Source organism: Camarhynchus parvulus, chromosome 24 (assembly GCF_901933205.1).
Source record: "Camarhynchus parvulus chromosome 24, STF_HiC, whole genome shotgun sequence".
Taxonomy (NCBI): Eukaryota; Metazoa; Chordata; class Aves; order Passeriformes; family Thraupidae; genus Camarhynchus; species Camarhynchus parvulus.
Window position 1 is genome coordinate 6,166,465 of NC_044594.1, and position 25,121 is coordinate 6,191,585.

A 25,121-nucleotide genomic window follows, 5' to 3' on the forward strand; every position below is an offset into this window, starting at 1 on the left:
AAATGAGTGACATGGCCCCAGAGGATGCTGTCCCAAACTGGTCCTTCTGGAAATGAGTGACTTCCCCCAAAATGACTGAATTTGCCCCAAAATGGACAACCCTCCAAAAACGAACAACAACCCCCAAATTAGGCACTCTTCCCCAGAATGAGTGACAAACCCCAAAACAGAGCAAATCTTCCCCAAATGGAAGCGATGGAAGCCTCCCTGTCCCTTAATGAGCCATTCCTTAATAATGAATTGATTTTCTGGGTGATGTTTGCACAATTTTTAGCAGAAAATTGGGCCACAGAACTATGAAAAAAATGTGAAAAATCCCCAAGAATGGAATTTAATCTGAATTTTGCCCCTCCAATGGTGGCAGCTGCACCCAGCAGCTCGTTAGCCAGAAGTTTGTGTGTTTTTTAGAGATTCCAGAATATTCGTGAGCAAAGTCTATGTTGGGATTTTTTTTTTTTTTGCTTAAAACCATCATTTTCCTATCCAAAAGTTGCAAAGCAGCGCCAGGAGCAAGGGGAGACACAGACACCGGACACCAGCTGCCCAATTAATGTAAGGAATTCTTTATTCCCAGCTGTGCAAAGGGGGAAGTGCAGGGTGGGGCAGCCACGGGGGGGTGACCCTTTTTCCTGGGGTTTGGCCCCGTTTTGGAGGCGCCGGGGTGGGAGTGTGGGGGCAGCACCGCGTCAGGTCGGGCAGAGCACTGCAGAGAGAGAGAGAGAGAGAGAGAGAGAGGGCTGGGGGGCTGGGGCACTGCACGGGGGCACCGAGGGTGCAGTGAGGCAGGAGGATGCACAGGGATGCACAAGGATGCAGGAGGATGCACTGGAATGCAGGAGGATGCACAGGGAGGATGCACAGGGGAAGGTGAGGACAAGGCATGGGGTGCATGGAGGGGGGGGGGGAAGCATGGAGGTGCATTGGAATGCAAGAGGATGCACAGGGATGCAGGAGGATGCACTGGAATGCATAAGCAAGCACAGGAATGCACAGGGATGCAGGACGAGGCATTGGAATGCAGGAGGATGCACAGGGATGCAGGAGGATGCACAGGGATGCCCAAGGATGCAGGAGGATGCACTGGAATGCGGGATGATGCATTGGAATGCACAAGGATGCACAGGGATGCATTGGAATTAAGGAGGATGCATTGGGATGGAGGAGGATGCACAGAGATGCAGGAGGATACACAAGTGTGCACAGGGATGCAAGAGGATGCACAGGGATGCAGGAGGATGCACTGGAATGCATAAGCAAGCACAGGAATGCACAGGGATGCAGGACGAGGCATTGGAATGCAGGAGGATGCACTGGAATGCAGGAGGATGCACAGGGATCCATGAGGATGCACTGGAATGCAGGAGGATGCACAGAGATGCACAAGGATGCAGGAGGATGCACTGGAATGCAGGAGGATGCAGGAGGATGCACAGGGATCCATGAGGATGCACTGGAATGCAGGAGGATGCACAGGGATGCACAAGGATGCAGGAGAATACAGAAGTGTGCATGGGGATACATTGGAATGCAGGAGGATGCACAGGGGTGCAGGAGGATGCATTGGAATGCAGGAGGATGCACAGGGCTGCATGAGAAGGTGCTGTGATCCATGAGCAAGCACAGGCATGCACAAAGATGCAGGAGGATGCACAAGGATGCAGGAGGATGCATTGGAATGCAGGAGGATGCACTGTGATCCAGGAGGATGCACAGGCATGTAGAAGGATGCAGGAGGATGCACAGGTGTGCAGGGGGATGCACAAGAATGCACAGGGCAATGCTGCACGAGGGTGCACAGTGACACACAGGGCTGCACTGGGCTGCACGTGCATGGACAGTGGTGCCCAAGGGTGCCAGGGGTTGCACGAGGACAGAGGAGTGAGCACAGGGACACACACAGGGACAGGCAGGAGGGCACAGGGACACACACAGGGACAGGCAGGAGGGCACAGGGACACACGAGTGTGCCCCACATGCACAGGGGGTCAGGAGCAGAAAGGCTGCACAAGTGTGAACGAGGCACTTGGGCACATGAGGATGCAGAAATGCTGCAGGAGGCTGCACATGGGATGCAGGAGGAACATGAGAGGGATGCACAAGCGATGCACACACACAGCAGTGCACAGCAGGAACATGAAGGACACACGAGGACTCAGGAGGATGAACAAGAGATGCACAAGAGGCATGTGGGAGATGCACAGGGATGCACAAGGATGCCCAGGAGATGCAGGAAGATGGATGGGGATGCCCAAGGGAGGCAGAGGAGGGTGCCTGATGGGGTGGTGGGGGTGAGGGAGGGTGCACAGAGGGTGATGAGGCTGTGTGGATGAAGCAGATGGGCCCAGGATGGGGCAGGAAGCTGCACAGGCACCTCCAGAGACAGACAGCTGTCTGAGGACAGGAGAGCTGTACAAAGAATGCCTGAGGGATGTGCAGGAGATGCACTCAGGATCCCTGAAGGATGTGTGGAGGATGCAGCAGAGATGCAGGAGGGATGCAGGAAGAATGGCACAGGATTTATCTGGGATTCTCCAAGGATGCATGGAAGATGCAAAAGGGACAAATGAGGTTGCAAGAGGGACGGGCAAGGGATGCAGTGGGAGGCAGGAGGATGCAGAAGGGATCTGTGGTGGAGGCACAGAGCTGCAGAGGAGCTGAGTGAAGGATGCACGAGGCTGCCTGGGGCAGGAGCAGGTACCTTTGAGGATGTAATCCGTGAGCAGAGTGGGCACCTTCTCATTCCCCTCCTTCATGGCAAACAGGACTGTGGGGGAGAACAAAGCTGTGAGCCTGGCCCTGCTGCCCCCCAAATGCCCCTTTCCCCCCCAAACCAGCCCCACAGTTGCCATACAATTTCCCCATACAGTTTATGCATCAGGTCTGGGAACACCCACACAAAAAGGCCCAAAAAGGACTTCCACCCCCAATTAGCCAATCTGTGGCAGTGCAGAATGGGTGATTTACCCCAAACTAACACTGGTATAGGGAGAAGAAACTGGAGGAGGTGTTGGCTGCCAACCAGCTGTGCTGTAGTGATGCAAACCAGAGGTTTTCCCCACCAAGTGGATTTGTTGCAATAACGATGCAGCCTGGGTGGTAGCACCTTAAACTGCCCAGGCTGCAATGCTGCAAAAAATCCCCCAAACTGGTTGTGCTGCAATGATAGCCCAAATTGCAGCCACTGAAGCAAAGAAAAATGTGCCTTTGTGTCCCCAAAACATGTGATGGTGACCCAAACCAGCAGCTTGAATGAATACTCACTGTTGGTGAGCATCTGCAGGTCCTCAACGGAGGGTGGTGAGCCCTTCTTCTCATAGGGAATCACCGTGTTCAGGTACTGCAAAAACAAAAGCCACCCCAAAAAACACCCCAATGGCACAAAACTACCCGGGTTTTGCATCCTCTTGAGACAAATTTGTGCAAAAATAGAGTATTTCTGCAAAATTCCTGCAATTGCATTTAATTTGCAGGTATTTTGGGGAGTGCTGAACTAACTGGGTGCTGCAAACTCCACTCAAATCCATCCCTCCTCAGGGAGGACTTTTTGGGGTGAAAACAGGTAATTTTTTTCAAGAGGGATTAGCAGGGTGTAGGGGATGGGGCAGTGTTGTAAAATGAAGAAAGGTTTTAACAGGGGGTTGGGGGATGCAGGGGAATGGGGAATGCAGGGAGGAGGAGTGAAAACAAACAGATTTGGGCAATTTTTGGTGGGGGGGAAGGGCACCTGCTTCTCGTTGGTGGTAGGGCCAAAGGTCTGGCGCAGGCCGGAGTGCAGGATGCTGGAGATGCCCTCCATGCTGAAGCGCTGGGGGGACAACCAGGTGTCACCCTGTCACCTCCCAGGACAGCGACATCACCCGTGGCACCTCCCCTGCCACCAGCATCCCCACAACGCCCTGCCTCCCACATCCACACCCTGCCCAGATCCCTGCACCCTGCTCCATACCCCATCCCATATGCCTTTGTGTCCCTGCTCCAAGTGCCCCTGTCCCTGCATTCCCCCTCTCCTGTGTCCTTCCCATGCCACTCTGCCCCATACTGTTGCTATTCCCATTATCCCATTATCCCATTATCCCATTATCCCATTATCCCATCCCGTCCCATCCCATCCCATCCCATCCCATCCCATCCCATCCCATCCCATCCCATCCCATCCCATCCCATCCCATCCCATCCCATCCCTCATCGCCTCACCCTCATGTCCCTCTGCCCCACCCTGTCACTATTCCCATCCCATTATCCCATCCCCTTCCATCCCCTTCCATCCCCTTCCATCCCCTTCCATCCCATCCCATCCCATCCCATCCCATCCCATCCCATCCCATCCCATCCCATCCCATCCCATCCCATCCCATCCCATCCCATTGTCTTACCCCCATATCCCCCTGCCCCACCCTGTCACTATTCCCATCCCATTATCCCATCCTATCCCATTATCCCACCCCATCCCAGCCCTCACCCCCTTGCCTCACCCTGTCCCCACGTCCCCCCTGGTCCCCGTGTCCCCCCATTCCTGTCGGTGCCCACCCGGTGCCCACCTTTCGGGGCATGCTGCCGCCGCGCTCGGAGCGCGCCCCTTGCAGGCTCAGCCCCTTGTCCCTGCGGCGGCGCCGGGCGGCCTCTCGCTGCTCCCGCTGCTCGCCCTGCACGGCCAGCAGCGCCCCGATGAACGCCGTCTTCACCTCCTTCTCGAAGGCCAGCTCGTCCCGCCGCGCCAGCTGCGCCACCAGCTCCGCCGAGAGCGCCCGGCTCGCCGCCTCCGCCCGGCCCGCGGCCGCCAGCAGCTCCCGCGCCGACAGCCGCCCCAGCCCTGCCCGGGCACAGACCCCTGGTGTCCCGGGACATCCCCAACAGCCGCCCCAGCCCTGCCCGGGCACAGACCCCTGGTGTCCCGGGACATCGCCAACAGCCGCCCCAGCCCTGCCCGGGCACAGACCCCTGCTGTCCCGGGACATCCCCAACATCCGCCCCAGCCCTGCCCGGGCACAGACCCCTGGTGTCCCGGGACATCCCCAAGAGGGGCTGGATGGACTTACAGCCCGCCTCGTTCCACCTTCCAGGGACACCTTCCACTGTCCCAGGCTGCTTCAAGCCCCATCCAGCCTGGCCTTGGGCACTGCCAGGGATCCAGGGGCAGCCACAGCTGCTCTGGGCATCCTGTGCCTGGGTCTCACTGCCCCCATAGGGAAGTTTCTTCCCAATATCCCATCCATCCCTGCCCTCTGGCAGTGGGAGCCATTCCCTGTGTCCTGTCCCTCCATCCCTTGTCCCCAGTCCCTCTCCAGCTCTCCTGGAGCCCCTTCAGGCCCTGGAAGGGCTCTGAGCTCTCCCCAGAGCCTTCTCTTCCCCAGCTCTCCCAGCCTGTCACCCCAGCAGAGGTGCTGCAGCCTTTGGGGCATCTCCGTGGCCTCCTCTGGACTCGCTGCAGGCAGTGCCATGCATGGGGAAAGGAGGAAATGCCTGGTGCAGTCAGGAACACCCCAGTGCAGTCAGTGAAACACACACTGCAGCCATTAAAATGCATCTCGTGCTGAGCGAGATGGGCTCTGCATTTTCTGAGACAGCAGAAGATAAACCCACAGTGCAATCACTGATATGCTCAGAGCCATAAACGATGTGCCCAGAGCAATTAAGGGACTTCTGGCACCATTAGTGACATGCAAGGTGCACTCAGTGATATTCACAGTGCAATTAGTGACAGGCAGGCTGTGATTAGTGACATGTGTGGTGCAATTAGTGACACGTATGGTGCAATTAGTGACATGTATGGTGCAATTATTGACATGCATCGTGCAACTGGTGACACGTACGGTGTGATCATGGACATGCATGGTGCAATTAGTGACATGCACAGTGCAATTAGTGGCATGGTGGGATTGGTAACCTGCACAGTGAGATAAAGAGCAGAGCAATGAGTGAAGTGCCTGGGCTTGCTGGTGACACAGCCCTGGCCAGCAGTGACAAATCTCACGTGCGTGGAACGCCCCATGCAGAACACAAAGGCTCCTGGTGACCCCCACGTGCCTTTCCACACCAGAAGCCACATCCCTGTGCTCTTCACAGTTTTTGCCAAGAGCCCTTCTGGCCAAGTCCCAGAACAAGCCAGCACTGAGGCCCGGAGAGACTCAGTTGTCCAAATTGGTTGGAATTGTCCCCAAAAAGTGACTGGCCTGGGCTTTGCTGGCCGTACCTTCGTGGGAGCAGTTGTTGTTGAAGGCAGGGGAGAAAGCATGCAGCTCCCGCAGCAGGATGGGCTCCGTGCCCCCACCACCACCTTTGCCTTCAGCATCAGCCTTGGTTTCTTCCTCCTCCTCCTCATCCTCCTCCTCCTCCTCTTCCTCTTCACCCTCGGGGTCAGCCTCGGGGTCAGGTGAACTCTGCATGAGCTCCTCCAGCTCCTCGATGACCTGTGGGCATCAGTGACCTCCCTGTGCACCTGCATCCAACCTGCACCCTGCACCCCAAACATCCTGCACCCACACCTGCAACTGCTCCCTTCATCCTGCACCTGCATCCTCCACCTCCATCCTCCATCTGCAGCCTGCTCCCTCCATCCCCCATCCTTATCAGCATTCTGCATCCTCCCCTTCATCTTGCATCTGCATTCTGCTCCTGCATTTACACCCATCTGTACCCTGGCTCTTGCATCTGCATCCCACACTCCCGCCTCCATCCAAATCCCACATTCCATGGACACTGAGGACCTGCACCCACATCTAAATCTGCATCCTGCACCTGGCTGCATCCTGCTCTCTGCACCCACCTCCTCCTCCTGCATCTCCTGTACTTGCACCTGCATCTACATTCTCTATCCTGCATCCACACCCTGCTGCTGCCTTCACATCCCCCTCCCCACATCTGTACCCTGCATCTGGCACCCCACATATGGACCCTGCACCCTGCACATCCTGCAGCCCACATCTGCACCCCACATCTGCACCCTGCATTTGGCACCTGCATCCTGCAGCCCACATCTGCATCCTGTCTCCACACCAGCACCTGCAGCTGCCTCCCACCTCTGCCCCCCACAGTTTTATCCTTCTCCCCCCATTTTGTACAGCAGCACCCACAGCCCACCTTCCCACGTGCACCCAAATCCCCCACCAGCCCCACAGCCCACACTTCTGCCTACATCCACATTCCAGGTCCTGCATGCCCCACCCCATAAATGTTGGGATTTGCCTTTTTCTTGTGCTTTCAGCTCGTGGCCATGGGCTGAGGTGGCCAAGCCTGGCTTTTGGAGGCCATGCAGGGCTCCAGGTGCCCCTGGGTACCTGCTCAGCTGTCAGCAGCGGCTCCTCGTTGATCCCAGAGTCCTGCTCACTCCTCTCAGTCAGCTCCTCCTCCTCTTCCTCCTCCTCCTCCTTCCCACCGAGCTGCAGGAGACACAGGCTGGGCAGCCTGGGTGGCACCACAGGCCCAGCCTGGTGTGGGCATGGCCCCAGCAGGGACAGAGCCGTGGCATGGGGACATGGCGGGTGGCATGGGGACATCGAATGGGACATGCTGGATTGAGGGTATTGCATGGAGATGCTGGATGGGGATGTTGGATGGGGCTTTGGGCAGGGACACTGGACAGCACTGGAGGTGGAGGTGCTGCAGGAGATGGATGGAGATGTTGGACAGGGAGTGCTGGATGGAGATTGCAGAATGGAGCCAGGGAGTAGGAAGAAGTCAGGGAGAAGTCCAGAGGTGCTGGATGGAGAGTGGGGTTGGACACGCTCGGTGGAGACACAGGGGATGCTGGAGATGAGGGCTGGTGGGGCTGAATGGGAGAGGTCTGATGGAGACACAGGGTGGGGACACCAGGTGGGGACATGGCAGAGGGGACACCACCAGGGAACAGATTGATGGAGATGTTGGGTGAGGGGACATCTTCTTTTTCCCCACCTTCACCATCTTTTTTCACCTTTTGAGCAGAAAACAACCCAAGGAAGTTATCTTCTCTTCCCCCTTCAGCAACACATCCAAATGGGTTCAATTCCATGGATATTGGGACATTTGTACAACCCCAAAAAGCAGCCATTGACAGCACATACTCACTACAAATGAAAACCCATTTTCTACCCCAAAACCACCCACCCCAATGTGGCATGGGGGCAAACTGGCACAGGCCAGGTGCTAAACCAACCCTTCGTGGGTGGTTTACAGTGCCATGATGGCTGCTGAGCCTCGGGGCTGACTGACAGCTGTCAATCACACCCAGGGGACCCTGCGGGGATGTCACAGCCGTACCTGGGGGTCGGTGCCATCGAGGGCCTCGGTCCCAGGGAGCTGCCACGGCCGGGGGGAGCCCCGGGGGGCAAAGCCATCGGTCAGAGCATCCCAGACCCTGCAGGGAGGTGGGTGGTCAGTGCTGAGCCCAAAATGCTGCATCTCAGACACACAGCCCAGAAATGGCACGCCAAGATGCTGCAAAACATCCCGAAATGCAGCCCAGAAACATCCCAAAATGCAGCCCAGAAACATCCTGAAATGCAGCCCAGAAATGTCCCAAAATGCAGCCCAGAAACATCCCAAAATACAGCCCAGAAACATCCCAAAATACAGCCCAGAAATTTCCCAAAATGCAGCTCAGAAACACCCCAAAATGCAGCCCAGAAATATCCCAAAATGCAGCCCAGAAACATCCTGAAATGCAGCCCAGAAATATCCCAAAATTCAGCCCAGAAATTTCCCAAAATACAGCCCAGAAACATCCCAAAATGGAGCCCAGGAACATCCCAAAATACAGCTTAGAAACATCCCAAAATGACCTCCAAAAATCCCCAAACACCACTGAGATGCCTGAAACATCCCAAAACACCCCAAATGATATCCTAGAAAACCCCAAATGCTGTCCTAGAAGACCCCAAAGCCTCTCAAAACAGCATCACGAAATCCTGCCTTGAAATACCCCAAAGTACCCAAAAATGCTGCCCCAGCACCTGAGATACCCCCTAAATGTCCTTTTGAAATGCTGCTATCAAAACACTCCCAAAGGCCACAGCAATGTCCCAAAATGTCTCTAAATGTCCCCAAATGCCACTCAAAAATCACCACGATGCCCTGAAGTGGCACAAAACATTATCTCAAAGCAGCCCCAAAGCCCCAGGATTCTCTGAAAGGCCCCAAAACACCTCAAAATGCTGCCCTGGAATATTCCAGACTGTCCCCAAATGCTCTTCTGAAACACCCCCAAAATGCCACCCTGTCATGTTCCAACCCCCTCACTGAAATACCCCAGAAATCCCAAAATGGCACTTTTCAACACCTAGAAATACCCTAAAATGTTTTCCTGAAATAGTGACCAAAAGAGGAGAAAATAGAGAAGGAAAAGAGGGAAAAAAGGAAAGGGGGGAAACAGGAGATAAGAGGAAAAAAAGGGGTAAAGGAGAAGATGGAAAAAAAGGCAAAAAATGGGGAAAGAAGAAGTGGAGGAAGGAAAATCTGGGTAAAAGGGGAGAAATGGAAGAAAAATGAGAAGGAGGGAAAAGAAGAAAAATGGTGGGTAATGGAGAAAGAGGAACAAAAGGGAAGAAAGGGAAAGAGGAGATAATAGGGAATAGGAGAATGAGGAAAAGGGCCAAAAGAGGGGAAAAGGAAAAATCAGGCGAAAAGGGAAATGGGGGAAAGGAGAAAATGTAAGAAAAAAGGGAGAATGACGGGGGAAAATGGAGAAAAGGGCAGGGAAAGTAGAGAAAGGGAAGAAATGGAGGAGAAAGACAGAAAATAAAAAATAGCTGAAAAGTGGCAACATTGAGAGAAAGGCCAAAAATGGGAGAAAAGGCCAAAAATGGGGGGAAAGGCACAGGAAGAGATTAGAAATTCTCTCCCCATCTCAGGCAAGCCCCCCCATTTTCCCACCAGAAATGGGGGGTTCAGTCCAGTTGGTGCCACATCCTAATCCTGAAAGTCACCCCAAAACCATTTGCCCTTTTCCAGCCCCCAAACTGCTCATTTTGGGGATTTTTTATATTTCCCTTCTCACCAGGGCTGAATTCCCCTTGGAATTACAGATTTCACAAATTAACATACAAAAAATGCAAATGTCAAATCTTAAATACTTATTTTTTTAAACAAAGCGCAGCAAATTAGTAATTATCTCCCCAAATTTGCTTTTTTTTCCTTTTTTTTTTTCTCTGCTCTTAAAGGGCCAGCGCCCCACAGAGGCAGGCCAAGACCAGCAGTGATTTCTGAGTTAATTATGGCAAGAAATGGTTAAAAACTCTGGAAATGCAGTGCCTGTGAGGCCATGGCTCCTCCCCCAGCCTGCACACAGGGCTCATTGAAAGAAGACTAAAAAAAAAAGCCCTGTTTTGCCCAAAGTGACCCAAAAAAGACACAATAAGTGGCACAAAGCGGTGACAGCGCGGCAGCCCCGGCACGCAGCCAAGCTGCATTTTGCTCTCAAAAACCACGAATTCAAACAATTGCAAAAATCATTGCAGCATCAGTGGGTTTGGGGGGGAAAAACCCAAACACAAACCAACAGATTTGGGGCTTTTTGGGTTGAATGTAACCCCTTTGCTCAGTGAGAATGAGGGTTAGTGGTTTTGGAATAATCCCAATTAAACAGGCAAAAAATCCGCTAAAAATGTGATAGTGTGAATCATCAGGAGGAAAAAGGCCAAGGATTTGCAGGAAAAAATGGCATTTTGTAACAAAACAAGGTTTTTAATGAAACTGTAGGATTGAACACAAAAGGCACAAGAATAATTGGGGCGCCTGGGGGGGAATTTCACCCAAGGGAACTTGGCCATCCCCTAGCATGGTGCAGAGGGGGTCTACTCACACCTTACTCAAGGTTTATGCTCAACCCCTGGGGCTTTCCTTGCACAGGCAGAGCTGTGGCCCCCAGCAATGCGGCATGGGACACGCTGCTCCTCCTCCTCATAGGCTGCTACTCCAGGGACCTCACACAGCTACTCCAAGGATCCTACACAGCTACTCCAAGGTGCTGTATGATCACAGCACAGGCCAGGGGCTGATTTGCATGTGATGGGCTCATAGAAGAGCACAAGGAGGTCCAACAGGCCGTGGGGAGGTGTTACTCATAAGATACTACACCACTACTCTGAAGTGCTTCACAGCCAGGCTGTGTGCATGCTCTGGGAAAGGGGAGTGTTTCATGACCGTGACAGGATGCATGCAGGCTCGAGGGTGGCCTACTTATAGGATACTACAGCTTACTACAGCTACTTATAGGATACTATACAGCTACTTACAGGATACTACACATCTACTCAAAAGATGCTACACAGCTATTCCACGCTGCTGCACGACTGTGCTGTGATGCAAGGGGCCGAGCTGCACGTGGGCTGTACCTTGCAAGGCGGCACGCAGACCCTTACTCACAGGATACTACAGGGAGTATGGCGCGGAGCACGGCCGTGCTGCAGTGCTGGGAGGGAGCCTGCCCTGTGGGGGGGTTCAGGGTGCGAAGAGGCCCCAGGAGCAGGGGCTTTACTCACTCCTCGTCCTGCAGGCACTCCTCCTCCTCCTGCGCCTGCAGCCGGCCCCGCACGGGCGCCAGGCCCTCGGTGGCGGCGTCGTAGTTGCGGAAGCACACGGTGAGCTTCTCGTCAAACTCCTGCACCAGGTCCTCCATGGACTTGAAGCTCATCATCTCGGCAGAGAAGCTCTCCAGCTCGGCCAGCGCGGGGTCTGTGGGGCGCGGCGGGGACCCCCCATCGTCCCCGGGCCCCTCCTCGAACTCCTCCTCCAGGCTGACCAGCGGCGCCTCCATCCCTCAACACGGCTGCTGCTGCTGCTGCTGCTGCCTTAGCTGCAGGGACACGGCACCCGTCAGGAACCAGGCTACTAACAGGTTACAACACCCAGCAACCCGTCAGGAACCAGGCTACTAACAGGTCACAACACCCAGCTACCTGTCAGGCACCAGGCTACTAACAGCTTACAACACCCAGCAACCCGTCCGGAACCAGGCTACTAAGAGCTTACAACACCCAGCTGCCTATCAGGAACCAGGCTACTAACAGCTTACAACACCCAGTAACCCATTCCCTCACCAGGCTTCTAACAGCTTACAGCACCCAGCAATCCATTCTCTCAAGTTACAACACCCAGCCCCCCATTCCCTCACCAGGCTACTAACAGCTACAACATCCAGCCCGTTCCCTCACGTGGCTACTAACAGGTTACAACGCCCAGCTCCCTGTTCCCTCACCAGGCTACTAACAGGTTACAACACCCAGCTCCCCATTCCCTTTGTGCTGCCAGGGCTGCTACACAACCAACAGTATCTCTGTAGTATCCTGGTAGTATCCTAAGAGGATGTATTACCTTCAGAAGAAATATTCTTACACTGTGGCACTATCCTAGAGGTAATTTACTAGTTGTACCAAAGTGCTGATAGCGTTCCAAGCAGCTTAGTGCTACCCTGATAGTTTGTAAAAAATCTCATGCCACTATCCATTTCCCTGGAGTGGGAGTATCCTAGTTGTATCCTTATACTATATTATCAGAATATGGCCTTTTCTGACCCAGAGATGGGGTAACTGAGAGGTGTTTTAAAAACTTTTATTCCATTTTCAGTCTCAGGTGAAGGGTGAGACAATACAGACGTTATAATTCACACCACCACAATCAGAAGCCAACTAATTACAATAATTTCCTAATTACAAAAGATAACAAGAGTTTCTTGGCCTATCAGCTTTAACCACCTCTGTTGCCCCATCTCTGAGGCAGAAAAGACTTTAATCTGACACTTTATCACTGCTAAGCAAGTGGCCTGAAAGTATCAGCAGTGTGCTGCCAGTACCCCAAAAATGTGAGCGCTGCCCTGATGGCATCCCAGAGTTATCTTACCACAACCTTTCCTAGTGCCCTTGTAGCATCTTGGGAGTATCCTACAGATAACTGCACTGTAATCCTGAGAGCATCCTACTCCAAACTGACCCCTCCTGAGAGCATCCTACTGCAAACTGACCCATCCTGGAGCATCCCACTGCAAACTGACCCATCCTGGGAGCATCCCACTGCAAACTGACCCATCCTGGAGCATCCCACTGCAAACTGACCCATCCTGAGAGCATCCTACTCCAAACTGAGCCCTGTCCTGAGAGCATCCTACTGCAAACACCCATCTGAGCACAAAATACCATAGCATCCTACTGCAAACTGACCCATCCTGGAGCATCCTACTGCAAACTGACCCATCCTGGGAGCATCCCACTGCAAACTGACCCATCCTGGAGCATCCTACTCCAAACTGACCCATCCTGAGAGCATCCTACTGCAAACTGAGCCCTTCCTGAGAGCATCCCACTGCAAACTGACCCCTCCTGGAGCATCCTACTCCAAACTGACCCATCCTGGAGCATCCCACTGCAAACAGAGCCCTGTCCTGGAGCATCCCACTGCAAACTGAGCCCTGTCCTGACAGCACCTCGGGAGCTCTGTGATAATATCCTGGTACTATCAGAGTAGTAGCAGAAATGTTGTATTCTAGAAATGACCCTGTAGTATCTTAGTAGTGCCTCATTAGTAACACTCATTAGCATTAGCAATACATTTACAATTAGCCAAGGGATACTTCGGAGTGTTATCCTGATAACCTCTTAGCAACATCCTGGTAGTACCTTTGTGCTACACTGAGAGTATCCTAGTAGCAGCTCAGCATTGAGTAGCTCAGCATTATCCTGATGTTGTACTAGCACAGGCAGAAATATCCTGATTCTGTCAGGAGCATCCCAAGAGCACCCTGGTGCCTTGATAGTATCACAGTAGTAGATAAGGAGTGTGCTGATAGGATCCTAGTAGTAGTGTAATGGGATCCAGCTGGCACTGTGCTGTTATCCAGGTATTTTCCTACTGCCCTGAAGCAACCTGAACGTATCTTGAGAGGAACCTTGTGTGAGCTGCTCCAGTGGTACCTTCATACGAGTACCTCAGTATCTTAGTAGCAGCCTGATAGTGGAGCTTTTACAGCATCCCAGTAGCATCCACAGAGTATCCTGAGAGTAGCTTAGTGCCACTCTGCAAGTGCCTTACTGCTGTGTGCAGAGCAGCCTGTCCACATCCTCATAAACTCAGGGCATCCCAGCAGCACCCTGAGGCATCTCAGCTGTGCCTTGGTAGTATTTCACTACTCCCTCAGGAGATTACTGAGAATATCCCAGTAGCATCCTCACAGTAGCCCCAGAGCAAGCAATCAGTAACTCAGTAGTAAGCCAGGAGCAGCCCAGTACAGGCGTCAGCACCCCAGCTCACTGCCCAGCCCTGGCCATGCTTCCCTGGGGAGGGCAGCACAAACATCACAGCTTTGGGCAAAAACTGCCCTGAAAGGGTTTTCAGTCACACCACCCCATGCACGTGTGCCCCACTGGTGCCCCGAGCCCTGCAGCACAGGGCCTGTGCATGCACACACTGCACGTGTGCACCTGCAGCGAGCCCAGCCCTGCACACACCTGCAGCACACACAGACACACAGACACACAGACACACACAGACACACACAGACACACACAGACACACACACAGACACACAGACACACAGACAGACACACAGACACACACAGACACACACAGACACACACACAGACACACAGACACACAGACAGACACACAGACACACACAGACACACACAGACACACACAGACACACACACAGACACACAGACACACAGACAGACACACACAACAGGGCCCAGCGCTCCCTGTGAACATGCACGCCATGCACAGAGAGATGCAAAGCACACACACAGAGCACTGCATGTATGCACAGTGTCTGCAGACAGGTGCATGCATGCTGCAGCAGTGCACATGCGCTGGGCTGCACACACATTCACCCCCACGTGCCCCAGCGCATGCACACTCTGTCCCATGCAAGTCTTTGCATTCATGCATCCCCACATGTGCGCATGCACATCATGCACTCACACCCCCGCATGTGCCAGCATGCACACCATGCACTCATGCATCCCCACGTGCAATGCTGTGCACCCCAGTGCATGCCTGCATCCCCTCACATGCATTATGCACTGCTGTGCACTTGTGCATTCCCACAGATGCACCACAGACCCCAAAGCAGCCAGCTCCAGGCCCCACACACCTGCACCACACTGCGTGCACACACACCTGCACACACACCTGCACATCCACGTGCCTGCACGTGTGCCCCTGCAGCTGCACACGCACACCTTCACATGCACACACCCCCCTGCATGCACACACATCTGCACACACGTGCAGCCCTGCACCCACACCTGGATATGCACACACACACATCTGCACAGACACGCAGCCCTGCACACACATCTGCACTTGCACACGCACACACCCCTTGCACACACATCTGGACACGCACATCCCTCGCACACACGCTCAGCCCTTGCACGCATACACATCCCTCACGCACACATCTGGACACGCACACGCACATCCCTTGCACGCACACACACCCCTCGCACGCTCGCTGAGCGCTGCGCGCACACGCACACGAGCACACGCACACAGACCCGCCCTCGCTGCGCTCGCCGCCCCTCCCTGCGCCGCCCCGCAGGCGCACCCCCCGCGTCCCCCGGACCCCCAGGCCGCCCCCGCAGTGTGCGAGCGCACCCCGCTCCCCGCACGGCCCCGCACGGCCCCGCTGCCCCCCGGCCCTGCCCGCAGCGTCAGCCCGCGGTGCGCCCCCAACCCGGCACCCCCGCAACACCCGCACCCCCGTGCGACCCCCGCAAGGACAGCATCACCCCCCGGCAAAGATAGCATCGCCCCCCCGCAAGGACAGCATCGCCCCCAGCAAGAACAGCATCGCCCCTGCTCCCCCCGAACCCCGCACCCTTCATCGCCCCCCCAGCCCCGCACCCACCGGCAGCCCCGCACCCCTCGCCGCCCCGCGGTGTTCCCAGCCCCCACAGCCCCACACCCATATGCAGCCCCCACAGCCCCCCTGGATCCCGCACAGCCCCCCCGGGCCCCCCGGCCCCGCACCCACCTGCAGCCCCGCATCCTCCGCGCCGTGCCGGGGGGTGCTGCGCCCGCACTGCGCAGGCGCGGGGGAGGACCGGTGACGTCACCGCGAAGGGGGATGCGGATGGTGGTCAAGGGAGCCGTGACGTCATCGCTCATCCCGGGGGGGCTCCGTCCTTTCACCGAGCCCCAAAAATCCCTTTGAACCCCCGCCCTGCCCATCCGTCCATTTGTACACGCGGGTCTGCGCGGGTCCGTAACACCGAGAGAAACAGGGAAAAAAATCCTTGAAACCATGGAAATGACAATGGGAATTTATAGATAGGAAATATAAAAAAAAGATTACATAAAGGTCGAGTCATATATCCGAAGATCTTTTCTCAAATAAAACAATTAAAAATTATAAAATAAAAAATAAAGGGAATTAGAAAAGAAAAAAGTATTTTTCCTCTCAAAAAATGAAATAGCAATCACAAGAAATAAGCAGCTTTTTATAAAAAAATTATATTCAGCTTTAATTTTTAAAATTTATTACCCATTTGAAAAAGTGCTTTAGATGAATGTTGTCATGTATGCTGGAGGGGTTTTGTTGTTTTGCTGCCGTTTTTTGTTTTTTTTTGCGGGGGGGTTATTTTGTTTTGTTTTTGTTTTTGGTTTTGTTTTGTTTTGTTTTTCAAGCCGGGTTTAGTTCACAGCCAAGTGGAATATCTGACTTTAAGCTCAGTTTCCCAGATCTCTGCTGCCTGCAGCTGCCTGCTCCCTCTCCATGCTGGTTTTCCATGCAGCAGGACAGGAGAAAGGTTTCTCCTCTGGCACGTGGCTTCAAGTTATTAATATTAAGGAAAAAAACCTGAAAAGAGTCTGTGGAATGGTTGTTGTTAAGTTTAATGACATTTTGCCAAGCCCTGGCTGGAGCACCGCGTGCTTTGGCTCGGTGCCGAAGAAATCCTCGAATGCCGGAGAGGTTTGGGCTGGGAAGGACCCTAAAGCTCATTTTGTTCTCAGGCTTGGACCAAGTTGCTCCAAGCGCCATCAAACCTGGCCCTGAACACTTCAAGGGATGGAGAAGCTTCTGTGGGATACAGGTGCCAGGCCTGCCCACCCTCACAGGGTGGAATTCTTCCCAAAATCCCATCCAGCCCTGCCCTGTCATTCCCTTGGTCCTGTCCCTCCAGGCCCTTGTCCCAGGTCCCTTGGGGGGTGCATGTCATGTTAGCCAAAGAGGCAGGATCAGTCCTTCTCACACCTGAAACTACAGACTGACAAAATAACGACAAAGTTCTGCTCAGGGGATGAAATAATGACAAAATCCTGCTCAGGGGACCAGAGGAGGAAATGCTTGGGCAAACAATGAATGACACTGCCCAGTATTCACATTCCTGACTCAACATGGCAAGGACCAAGGCAGGAGGGTGCATTTTTGGGTACCTGATGATTGGGAGGATGGAAAATGGGGCCAGCTGGTACAGAAGAAGAGGAAAAGGAAAAAGAAGGGAAAGAGGGGGAAAGAGGAGAGGAGAGGAGAGGAGAGGAGAGGAGAGGAGAGGAGAGGAGAGGAGAGGAGAGGAGGAGAGGAGGAGAGAGGAGAGGAGAGGAGAGGAGAGGAGAGGAGAGGAGAGGAGAGGAGAGGAGAGGAGGAGGAGAGGAGAGAAAAAAAAGAAAGAGAAGAGAAGAGAGGAGAGGAGAGAGAAGAGAAGAGAAGAAGAGAAGAGAAGAGAAGAGAAGAGAAGAGAAGAGAAGAGAAAGAGAAGAGAAGAGAAGAGAAGAGAAGAGAAGAGAAGAGAAGAGAAGAGAAGAGAAGAGAAGAGAAGAGAAGAGAAGAGAAGAGAAGAGAAGAGAAGAGAAGAGAAGAGAAGAGAAGAGAAGAGAAGAGAAAGAAGAGAAGAGGATTCCCAGTGTGGAACTCATGTCAGAAGAATAATTAAGCACCAGCTGTTTAACTTGCTGCTCTCTAGGACCAAGCACCCCACCTGCAGGGGCACACAGCACCACTCACACCTGTTCTGTTATTTTTCACTTATATTCTCACGTTCATCTCTCCTTATTGGTGGAAGTGGAATGGATAAAACTGAAGGGGATGTAGCTCATTTTGGAGTCTCTGCCCTGTATCACTCTCAAACTCAGCCAATGCTGCAGCTGGGGCTTTGGGAGGATTCTGCAACTCATCTCCCTGCCCAGCTCCTCCCCAGCAGCCGCCTCTCCACCTTGCCCACTGCCTGCCTGGGCACCAGGGAGCTCCTGGAGCTTGTCCCAGCCCTGGGGGAGCTGCCACAGCTGCACCCCAGTGTCACACACAGCCACAGCTGGGGTGCACTGCCTGTGCCTCTGCCCCGCTCACTCTGCTCCAGTGTGGGAAATGGATCGGTAGAAAATTGTGGCTAAAGCTGATGGGCCAAGAAATGCTGATAGTGTATTGTAATTAGGAGATGGTTGGCTTCTGATTGTGATGGTGTGAATTATAGCATCGGTATTGTCTCAGCCTTCTCATGAGAGTGAAAACAGAAGTAAAGTTTTTAAAACACCTCCCAGTTGCCCCATCTCTAGGTCAGCAAAGGGCTTAATCTGACACTCATTCACAGCAGGAAGGGCACAAAGGATCTGCTCCAAATGGGATGGATACAGCCAAGTGAACGTGCCAAGGGGGCTGGATGGCCCCAGTCAGCTGGGGAATGTGCCCAGCAGCAGCTCACTGAGCCCCTGGGGGGAATGCTCCCCCGAGACTCACCTGCTCCTGCAGCTGGCAAGGAATGCTCCTGCCCCTCGTGTCACTCTGTGTTCCCCTGTTTCCCCGCTGTGTCCCCCCCGTGTCCCCGTTGTGTCCCCACTGTATCCCCTCTGTGTCCCTGCTGTATCCCCTCTGTGTCCCCGCTATATCCCCCCCGTGTCCCCTCTGTATCCCCCGTGTTCCTCCTGTGTCTGTCTGTCCCCCACCCGTGTCCCCGCTGTGTATCCCCCGTGTCCCCGCTGTATCCCCGCTATATCCCCTCTGTGTCCCCCCCATGTCCCCGTTGCGTCCCCGCCCTTCCCCCGAGCTCCGGGCAGTTCCCACGCTCGCGGCTGCCACCGAGCGGCCAAAGCGCGGAACTGCAGCTCGGTGCTCCCGCGGTGCTCCCGCCGGCGGCGCCGGCAGCAGCGGCCGAGCCCCGGGACCGGCCCGGCGGAGTACCCGGGACACCCCGGCCGAGCCCCGGGACCGGCCCGGCGGAGTACCCGGGACACCCCGGCCGAGCACCATGAACAGCCTGGCCAAGAACCGGGAACAGCCTGGCGGAGCTCCGGGAGCTCCATGCGGCGGCGGTCCCGGCGGCTGCGGGTCGCGGTGCCGGTGAGAGGAGCGGCCCCTCGGCGGTGCGGGGTGTCCGCGGGGCCGCAGCCGCAGCCCACCCGCCGTGGCTCCCGGCCCAGGCGGGGCTGGGGGAGGCGGACACTCCCCGGGGCTGGCGGTGAGCGCTTCCCCATCTCGCCAGAGCTCCCCTGGGCTGTCCTGGCCGCGCTCCGTGCCCGGGAGGCTTTGTCCGCCCCCCGTGGGACACCCGCGTGTGCTCGGGGCACCGGGACCGCCGAGCGCCGGGAGAAGGGAGCGCCTGGACTCGTTAAGCGCCGAAACCGAGAGCTGCGGGCAGTGACAGGCCCGCGGGGCGCTGCTGCCTTTTCCATCCCCTTTCCCCATCACTGCATTTTCATTTTTCTCCCCTGTACCTGCTTTTTCCATTTCGCCCTGACCTTGTCCCCATCTTTTCGGTCCCCTCCGTCTCTGCCCGTGGCTATTTTCTCATTTGCCAGCTCTCTGTTTTTCTGTCCAGTTCTCAGATACCATTTTTGCATTCTTCCCTGTAGCCCCGTGGTATTTCTGCTGTCTCTCTTTCTGGTATCTTGTCACTGTTGATCCAGCTGTTCCTTCTGGACCTGTAGCATGCCACAAGGGTATTTCTTTCACCATCTTTATCCTGTATCCTCTCTCTCTCTTTAAATTCCTCCTCCTCTGCTCCAGCACCTGTAACCGTTGCCTGTGCAAAGAGAAGTCCCAGTGCCTCTCCTGGGCTTTCATGTGGAAAAAAACTTGAAAATTTGTGGAAATAAAAGGGAAAATCTTGGAAAGGGGGCAGAAAAGTTAGAGACAAAGTGGAGAAATGTGGAAATGAAGGGGAAAACTTGAAAGAGAAAAAATGGAAATGAAAGGAAACTTGGAGACAAAAGTGGGAGATGTTGGAAATAAAGTGGAGGACTTGGAAATAAAAAGGGGAAAGCTAAGAAAGTAGAACACTAGAAAATAAGGGATAAAGCTGGGGAAGAAGGTGTAAAATTTGGAAATAAAGGGGGAAATGGGAATTAGAGGAGAAAAAAATGGAAAATGAAGTACAAAACTGGGAAGGAGGAGAAAACTGGACAACAAACTTCATAGGGAAAATAAAGTAGAAAACCTTGGGAAGAAAGTGGAAAAACTTGGAAACAAAGAACATTGCCAGGAAAGCTAGCTCCTCACCTGCAGGGGCTGCTGGATGGCATGAGGACCCCCAGCTTCCCAGCAGAAATGGGGCCAGAAACTCTGGAGAAGGTTTTCCTCTCCTCAGGGAGCAGGGTGATGATATCTTGCAAACATGAAACAAGTTTTGGATGTTTTTAAACTCAAGGATGTGTTTAAACTCAAGCCTTAACACTAAATTGTCGCCCTGAGTTTTTAAGTTTTTCTAAGCCTTCTGATATTTACATTCTTGTATCGAATTTTCTCACACACTTTCTGTAAATCACTCATTGTTTTGCATTCTTTTCTGGAGGAGGAGAAGTTTGATGGACTGTTGGTTTGTCCAATGTCATTGGAGAGGTGGCACTGTCACCCTCCAATCCACTGTCAGTTTGGAAATCTATAAATGTTGGAGTCAGAAATTAAAAGCTCTCTTTCTTTGCCTTGGAAAATCCAGTGTCTGCATCTTTCTGTTTCATGTCCTAGAGTGACACTAAATAATCTCACTGTGGATTCTCATGGCACTTTCCATCAGGGGTTTTATTAAAAATAGGAAACAAAGGAGTCCAGTTTCCCGCATTTTGGCTGCAGCCCCCAGAAGCTTTCCCCGTGCCACAGCTCAATTCCCACAGCCTTGGGCGTGGGGATGCTGCTGTGCTGGGGTGCTGCTGCTGCAGGGAGCTGGTGCCCATAGGGTGACAGGGTGGCACAGTGCGGGGGGCCAGGGGCTCTGTGGGCTGGTGGCCCTGGCCCCTGGCCGCTCCCCAGGACACAGGAGGCTGGGCTGGGCAGCAGGGCCAGTGTGGTGGGGCCCGGCTGCTTCACCTGCAGGATGATCCTCTGCGGCACCTAGAGAGGAAAAATAACACACACACAAAAAAAAAAAGAAACACCCTAAATTTGGTGCTTTTTAACCCACAAACTGCTTGAGGTTGGTGTGACTGCATGAGGAGAAAGGGATTCTTCTGTCCCTCCCACCAGACGGCACGAGGAAGGACGAGAAGGGTCAGATTTGAGGATCTTCGAGGGTTTTCCAAACTTAAGGATTTCAGGATCTGAAGAATGTGCTGCAGAGCTGCCCCTCTAAGGGTCTGAATCCCAGCAATGGTTTCCTCCACAGATCCCCAAACCCACAAACTGGGGATCTATGGAGGAAAGTGAAGATTGAGCCAAATAAAAGCTCAAGTATTGGGATCTTTGTCCCCATTCTTCTTCCCCCTTCCCAGAAGAAAGAGCTAAAGAAACAGGACTAAAATAATAGGACTAAAAGAAATAAGAATAAAAGATATGAGATTAAAAGAATTAGCAAAATTAAAATTCAGAGGAATTAAAAAAAAAACGGAAACGGTACTAAACGAACTAAAAAAAACCCCTGTAAACCAGAACTTCAAACCACAGAAGTACAAAAGTGTGTTGGGAGAGGATGGAAGAGACCCTGGAGAGGGTGGAAGTGGCCTTGGAGAGGATGGAATTGGCCTTGAAGAGGGTGAAGTAGCCTTGAAGAGGGTGGAAGTGGTCTAGGAGGAGATGGAAGTGGATTTGGAAAATATGGAAGTGGCCTTGGACAGGATGGAAATGGCCTCGGAGAGGGTGGAAGTGGCTTTGGAGAGGATGGAAGTGGCCTGGGAGAGAGTGGAAGTGACCCCGGAGTGGATGGAAGTGGCCCTGGAGAGGGTGAAGTGGCCTTAGAGAGGATGGAAGTGGTCTCAGAGAGGATGGAAGTGGCTTTGGAGAGGATGGAAGTGGCCCCGGAGGGGATGGAAGTGGCCCTGGTGCGGGTCACACCGAGGGGCTGCACTTGCCTGCTGCAGGAGCACGACCTGCGGCGCTGGCAGGGCCGTGGCCGTCACCTGCCGTCCCCGCGGCTGAGCGGGCGCCAGCCCCAGCTGCAGGCCGGGGAAGGGCCCGAGGTGCTGCACGAAGGGCTGCAGGAGCGGCTGCGGGCCCAGGGCCGGCTGGGCGCCGCTGGGGCCGATCTGCGGGGCGCTGAGGGAAGGCACTGCGGGCTGGAAGCTGCCCGGGTCCCGCATGGCCTCGGCCTCCAGCAGCTGCTCGGTGATGCCCGCGGCCCACAGGCACTGCTGCAGCAGGTCCCGCGCCGCGCCCGCCGCCGCAGCCCCGCCGCCCCGCGGGCAGCCCGGCCGGCCCCTCAGGCACCCGCGCCGCCCGCCCGGCCAGCTCCGAGCGTGGGGAGGGCTCCCGGACCTGGGAAACGGAGGGAAACAGCGAGGGGACTGAGGGGAAACATTGCGGGAAACAGCGAGGGGGCTGAGGGGAAACATGGCGGGAAACACTGTGAGGGGACTGAGGGGAAACATTGAGGGAAACTGCGAGGGGACTGAGGGGAAACATGGCGGGAAACAGCGAGGCGATTGAGGGGAAACATTGCGGGAAACAGCGAGGGGGCTGAGGGGAAACATTGAGGGAAACTGCGAGGGAAATGAGGGGAGACATTGAGGGAAACACAGCGAGGGGACTGAGGGAAAACATTGAGGGAAACACAGGGAGGGGACTGAGGGGAAATATTGAGGAAATTGAGGGAAAACACATCGAGGGAAATGAGGGGAGACATTGAGGGAAACACAGCGAGGGGACTGAGGGGAAATATTGAGGAAATTGAGGGAAAACACATCGAGGGAACTGAGGGAAAACATTGAGGAAATTGAGGGAAACACAGCGAGGGGACTGAGGGGAAACATTGCGGGAAACAGCGAGGCGATTGAGGGGAAACATCGAGGGAAACACAGCGAGGGGACTGAGGGGAAACATTGAGGGAAACACAGGGAGGGGACTGAGGGGAAATATTGAGGAAATTGAGGGAAAACACATCGAGGGAAATGAGGAAAAACATTGAGGAAATTGAGGGAAACACAGCGAGGGGACTGAGGAGAATCATTGAGGAAATTGAGGAAAAACACACTGAGGGAGTTGAGGAGAAAAAATGAGGAAATTGAGGAAAAACACAGCGAGGGAACTGAGGAGAAACATTGAGGAAATTGAGGAAAAAGGCAGCGAGGGGACTGAGGAAAAACACACAGAGGAAACTGAGGACAAAAACTGAGGAAAAACACAGCAAGGGAACTGAGGAGAAACATTGAGGAAATTGAGGAAAAACACACTGAGGGAGATGAGGAGAAAAACTGAGGAAAAAGACACCAAGGGAATTGAGGAAAAGCACACCGAGGGAATAGAGGACAAGAATTGAGGACAAAAATTGAGGAAAAACACAGCAAGGGAATTGAGAAAAACTGAAGAAAAATACACCGAGGGAACTGAGGCCAAAAACTGAGGAAATTGAAGGAAAACACACCAAGGGAATTGAGGACAAAACTTGAGGAAAAACACACCGAGGGAACTGAGGACAAAATGTGAGGAAATTGAGGAAAAACAAACCAAGGGAATTTCATTCCCTTTTCATGGAAAAAAAAAAAGCAGCAGCAGGAACTGAGACCTAAAAAAATCATGACCTTTTGGGAAGTTTGATATAAAAATCCAGTTTTTCTTTAAAGAAAATGCTTGTGTTACGAAAGTTGTGTGGGTTTGGGGAGGGAGCTGAGTTGTCACTCACCTTTCTGGACCCAGGCAAAAAATCCACCAAGGCCTGAGGATCGCTGAAAAAACAGAAAAGGGTTTAAGGAGGCAGTGCCATTATGTAATTTAAAAGTTAATGTCAATAAATGCTACTACTAATGATGGACACACATTTATGGTCCAAGAATTATGTTTTATGACCAATTTAAATGATCAAGTGGGTTCTCAGAGGCCAGTTTTTGCTTCCTGTATCACTTACACCTTTTTTCCCTTTCCTCCCTAATGGTATAAATCAACAGCTATTGATAGTTTCAAGATCAGAACAAGAAATTAACCATTTGTCAAAATATTGTTTGGGCAGCAAATAGAACCCTAAATGCTATAGCTTTGGGTAAAAGAACTGAAAAATAGGGTTTATTCCCATCCCATCATTATTGGCTGTACTATTGGGGTGTTTCCAGGCCTTTGGAGGATGTTTTCCACCCATTTCAGGACTTTTCAGCCCTTTTGGAGGACATCTCAGGGGGGTTTTGGTTCTGGGAGACCCAGCCGAGCAGGAGGGAAGCCCTGATGGAGATGAGGGTGGTGGAATCCCCTTTCCCACCCCAAACTTGCGGGACTTACTAAAATACATCTGGCACGCCCCAGCTGTCGTTGGCACCTCTGTCAACTGCAAAGAACAGAGAGAGAATGTGTGTCAGGAGAGCAGGGGGCTGGTGGTGGTGATGATGATGGTGACCAGACCAGCAGACACATCAAGAGGAGGCTCCACTACTCCCAAGGGCATCAACCCACAACCAGGAACCTGGAGAAGTTCCAGGGTGATTCCTCATCTGTCCACTGATTTCACTCTGAGTTCTCCCAGCAGGAGTTCACATTTCACTCTGAAACCCAAACCAGCAGGTTTTTGGCTCATTTTCAGCTCGCCAAAGGGCTCTGGTGCCTTGCTGGCTGTGCCTGGTATGGGATGGTCTTGGGATCCTAAACACTGGGAGCACCTGGAGCTGGATGCTGGGAAAAACTCACCTTTAATATCACTAAATGTATGCACCTTTATCCCTAAAATTCAACTGTGGCAAAATGGATTTGGAAGGATTTGAGGATTTTCTGATGATAACCTGGAATCAGCACCAGGCCATCTCCTCCTAAACCCCTTTTGATGAGCTGATCTGAGAAACTCTGGTTTTGAGGTTTTCTCTCTTTTCCTCATATC

The 25,121-nt window shown here is 53.5% G+C and overlaps 1 protein-coding gene across 1 annotated transcript; it reads right to left on the reverse strand.

Annotated features, from left to right (window-relative positions):
- Positions 1-540: 540 nt before the first annotated feature.
- On the reverse strand, positions 541-16,006 carry FEZ1 (fasciculation and elongation protein zeta 1). Its single transcript, XM_030965059.1, has 10 exons — positions 15,941-16,006; positions 11,454-11,767; positions 8,236-8,332; positions 7,275-7,376; positions 6,191-6,407; positions 4,539-4,810; positions 3,725-3,805; positions 3,262-3,337; positions 2,699-2,764; positions 541-703 (listed from the first exon to the last, which is right to left on the reverse strand). The coding sequence occupies exons 2-10, from the start codon at positions 11,726-11,728 to the stop codon at positions 687-689; spliced, it is 1,203 nt and encodes a 400-aa protein (XP_030820919.1). The 5' UTR covers positions 11,729-11,767; positions 15,941-16,006; the 3' UTR covers positions 541-686.
- Positions 16,007-25,121: the final 9,115 nt, after the last annotated feature.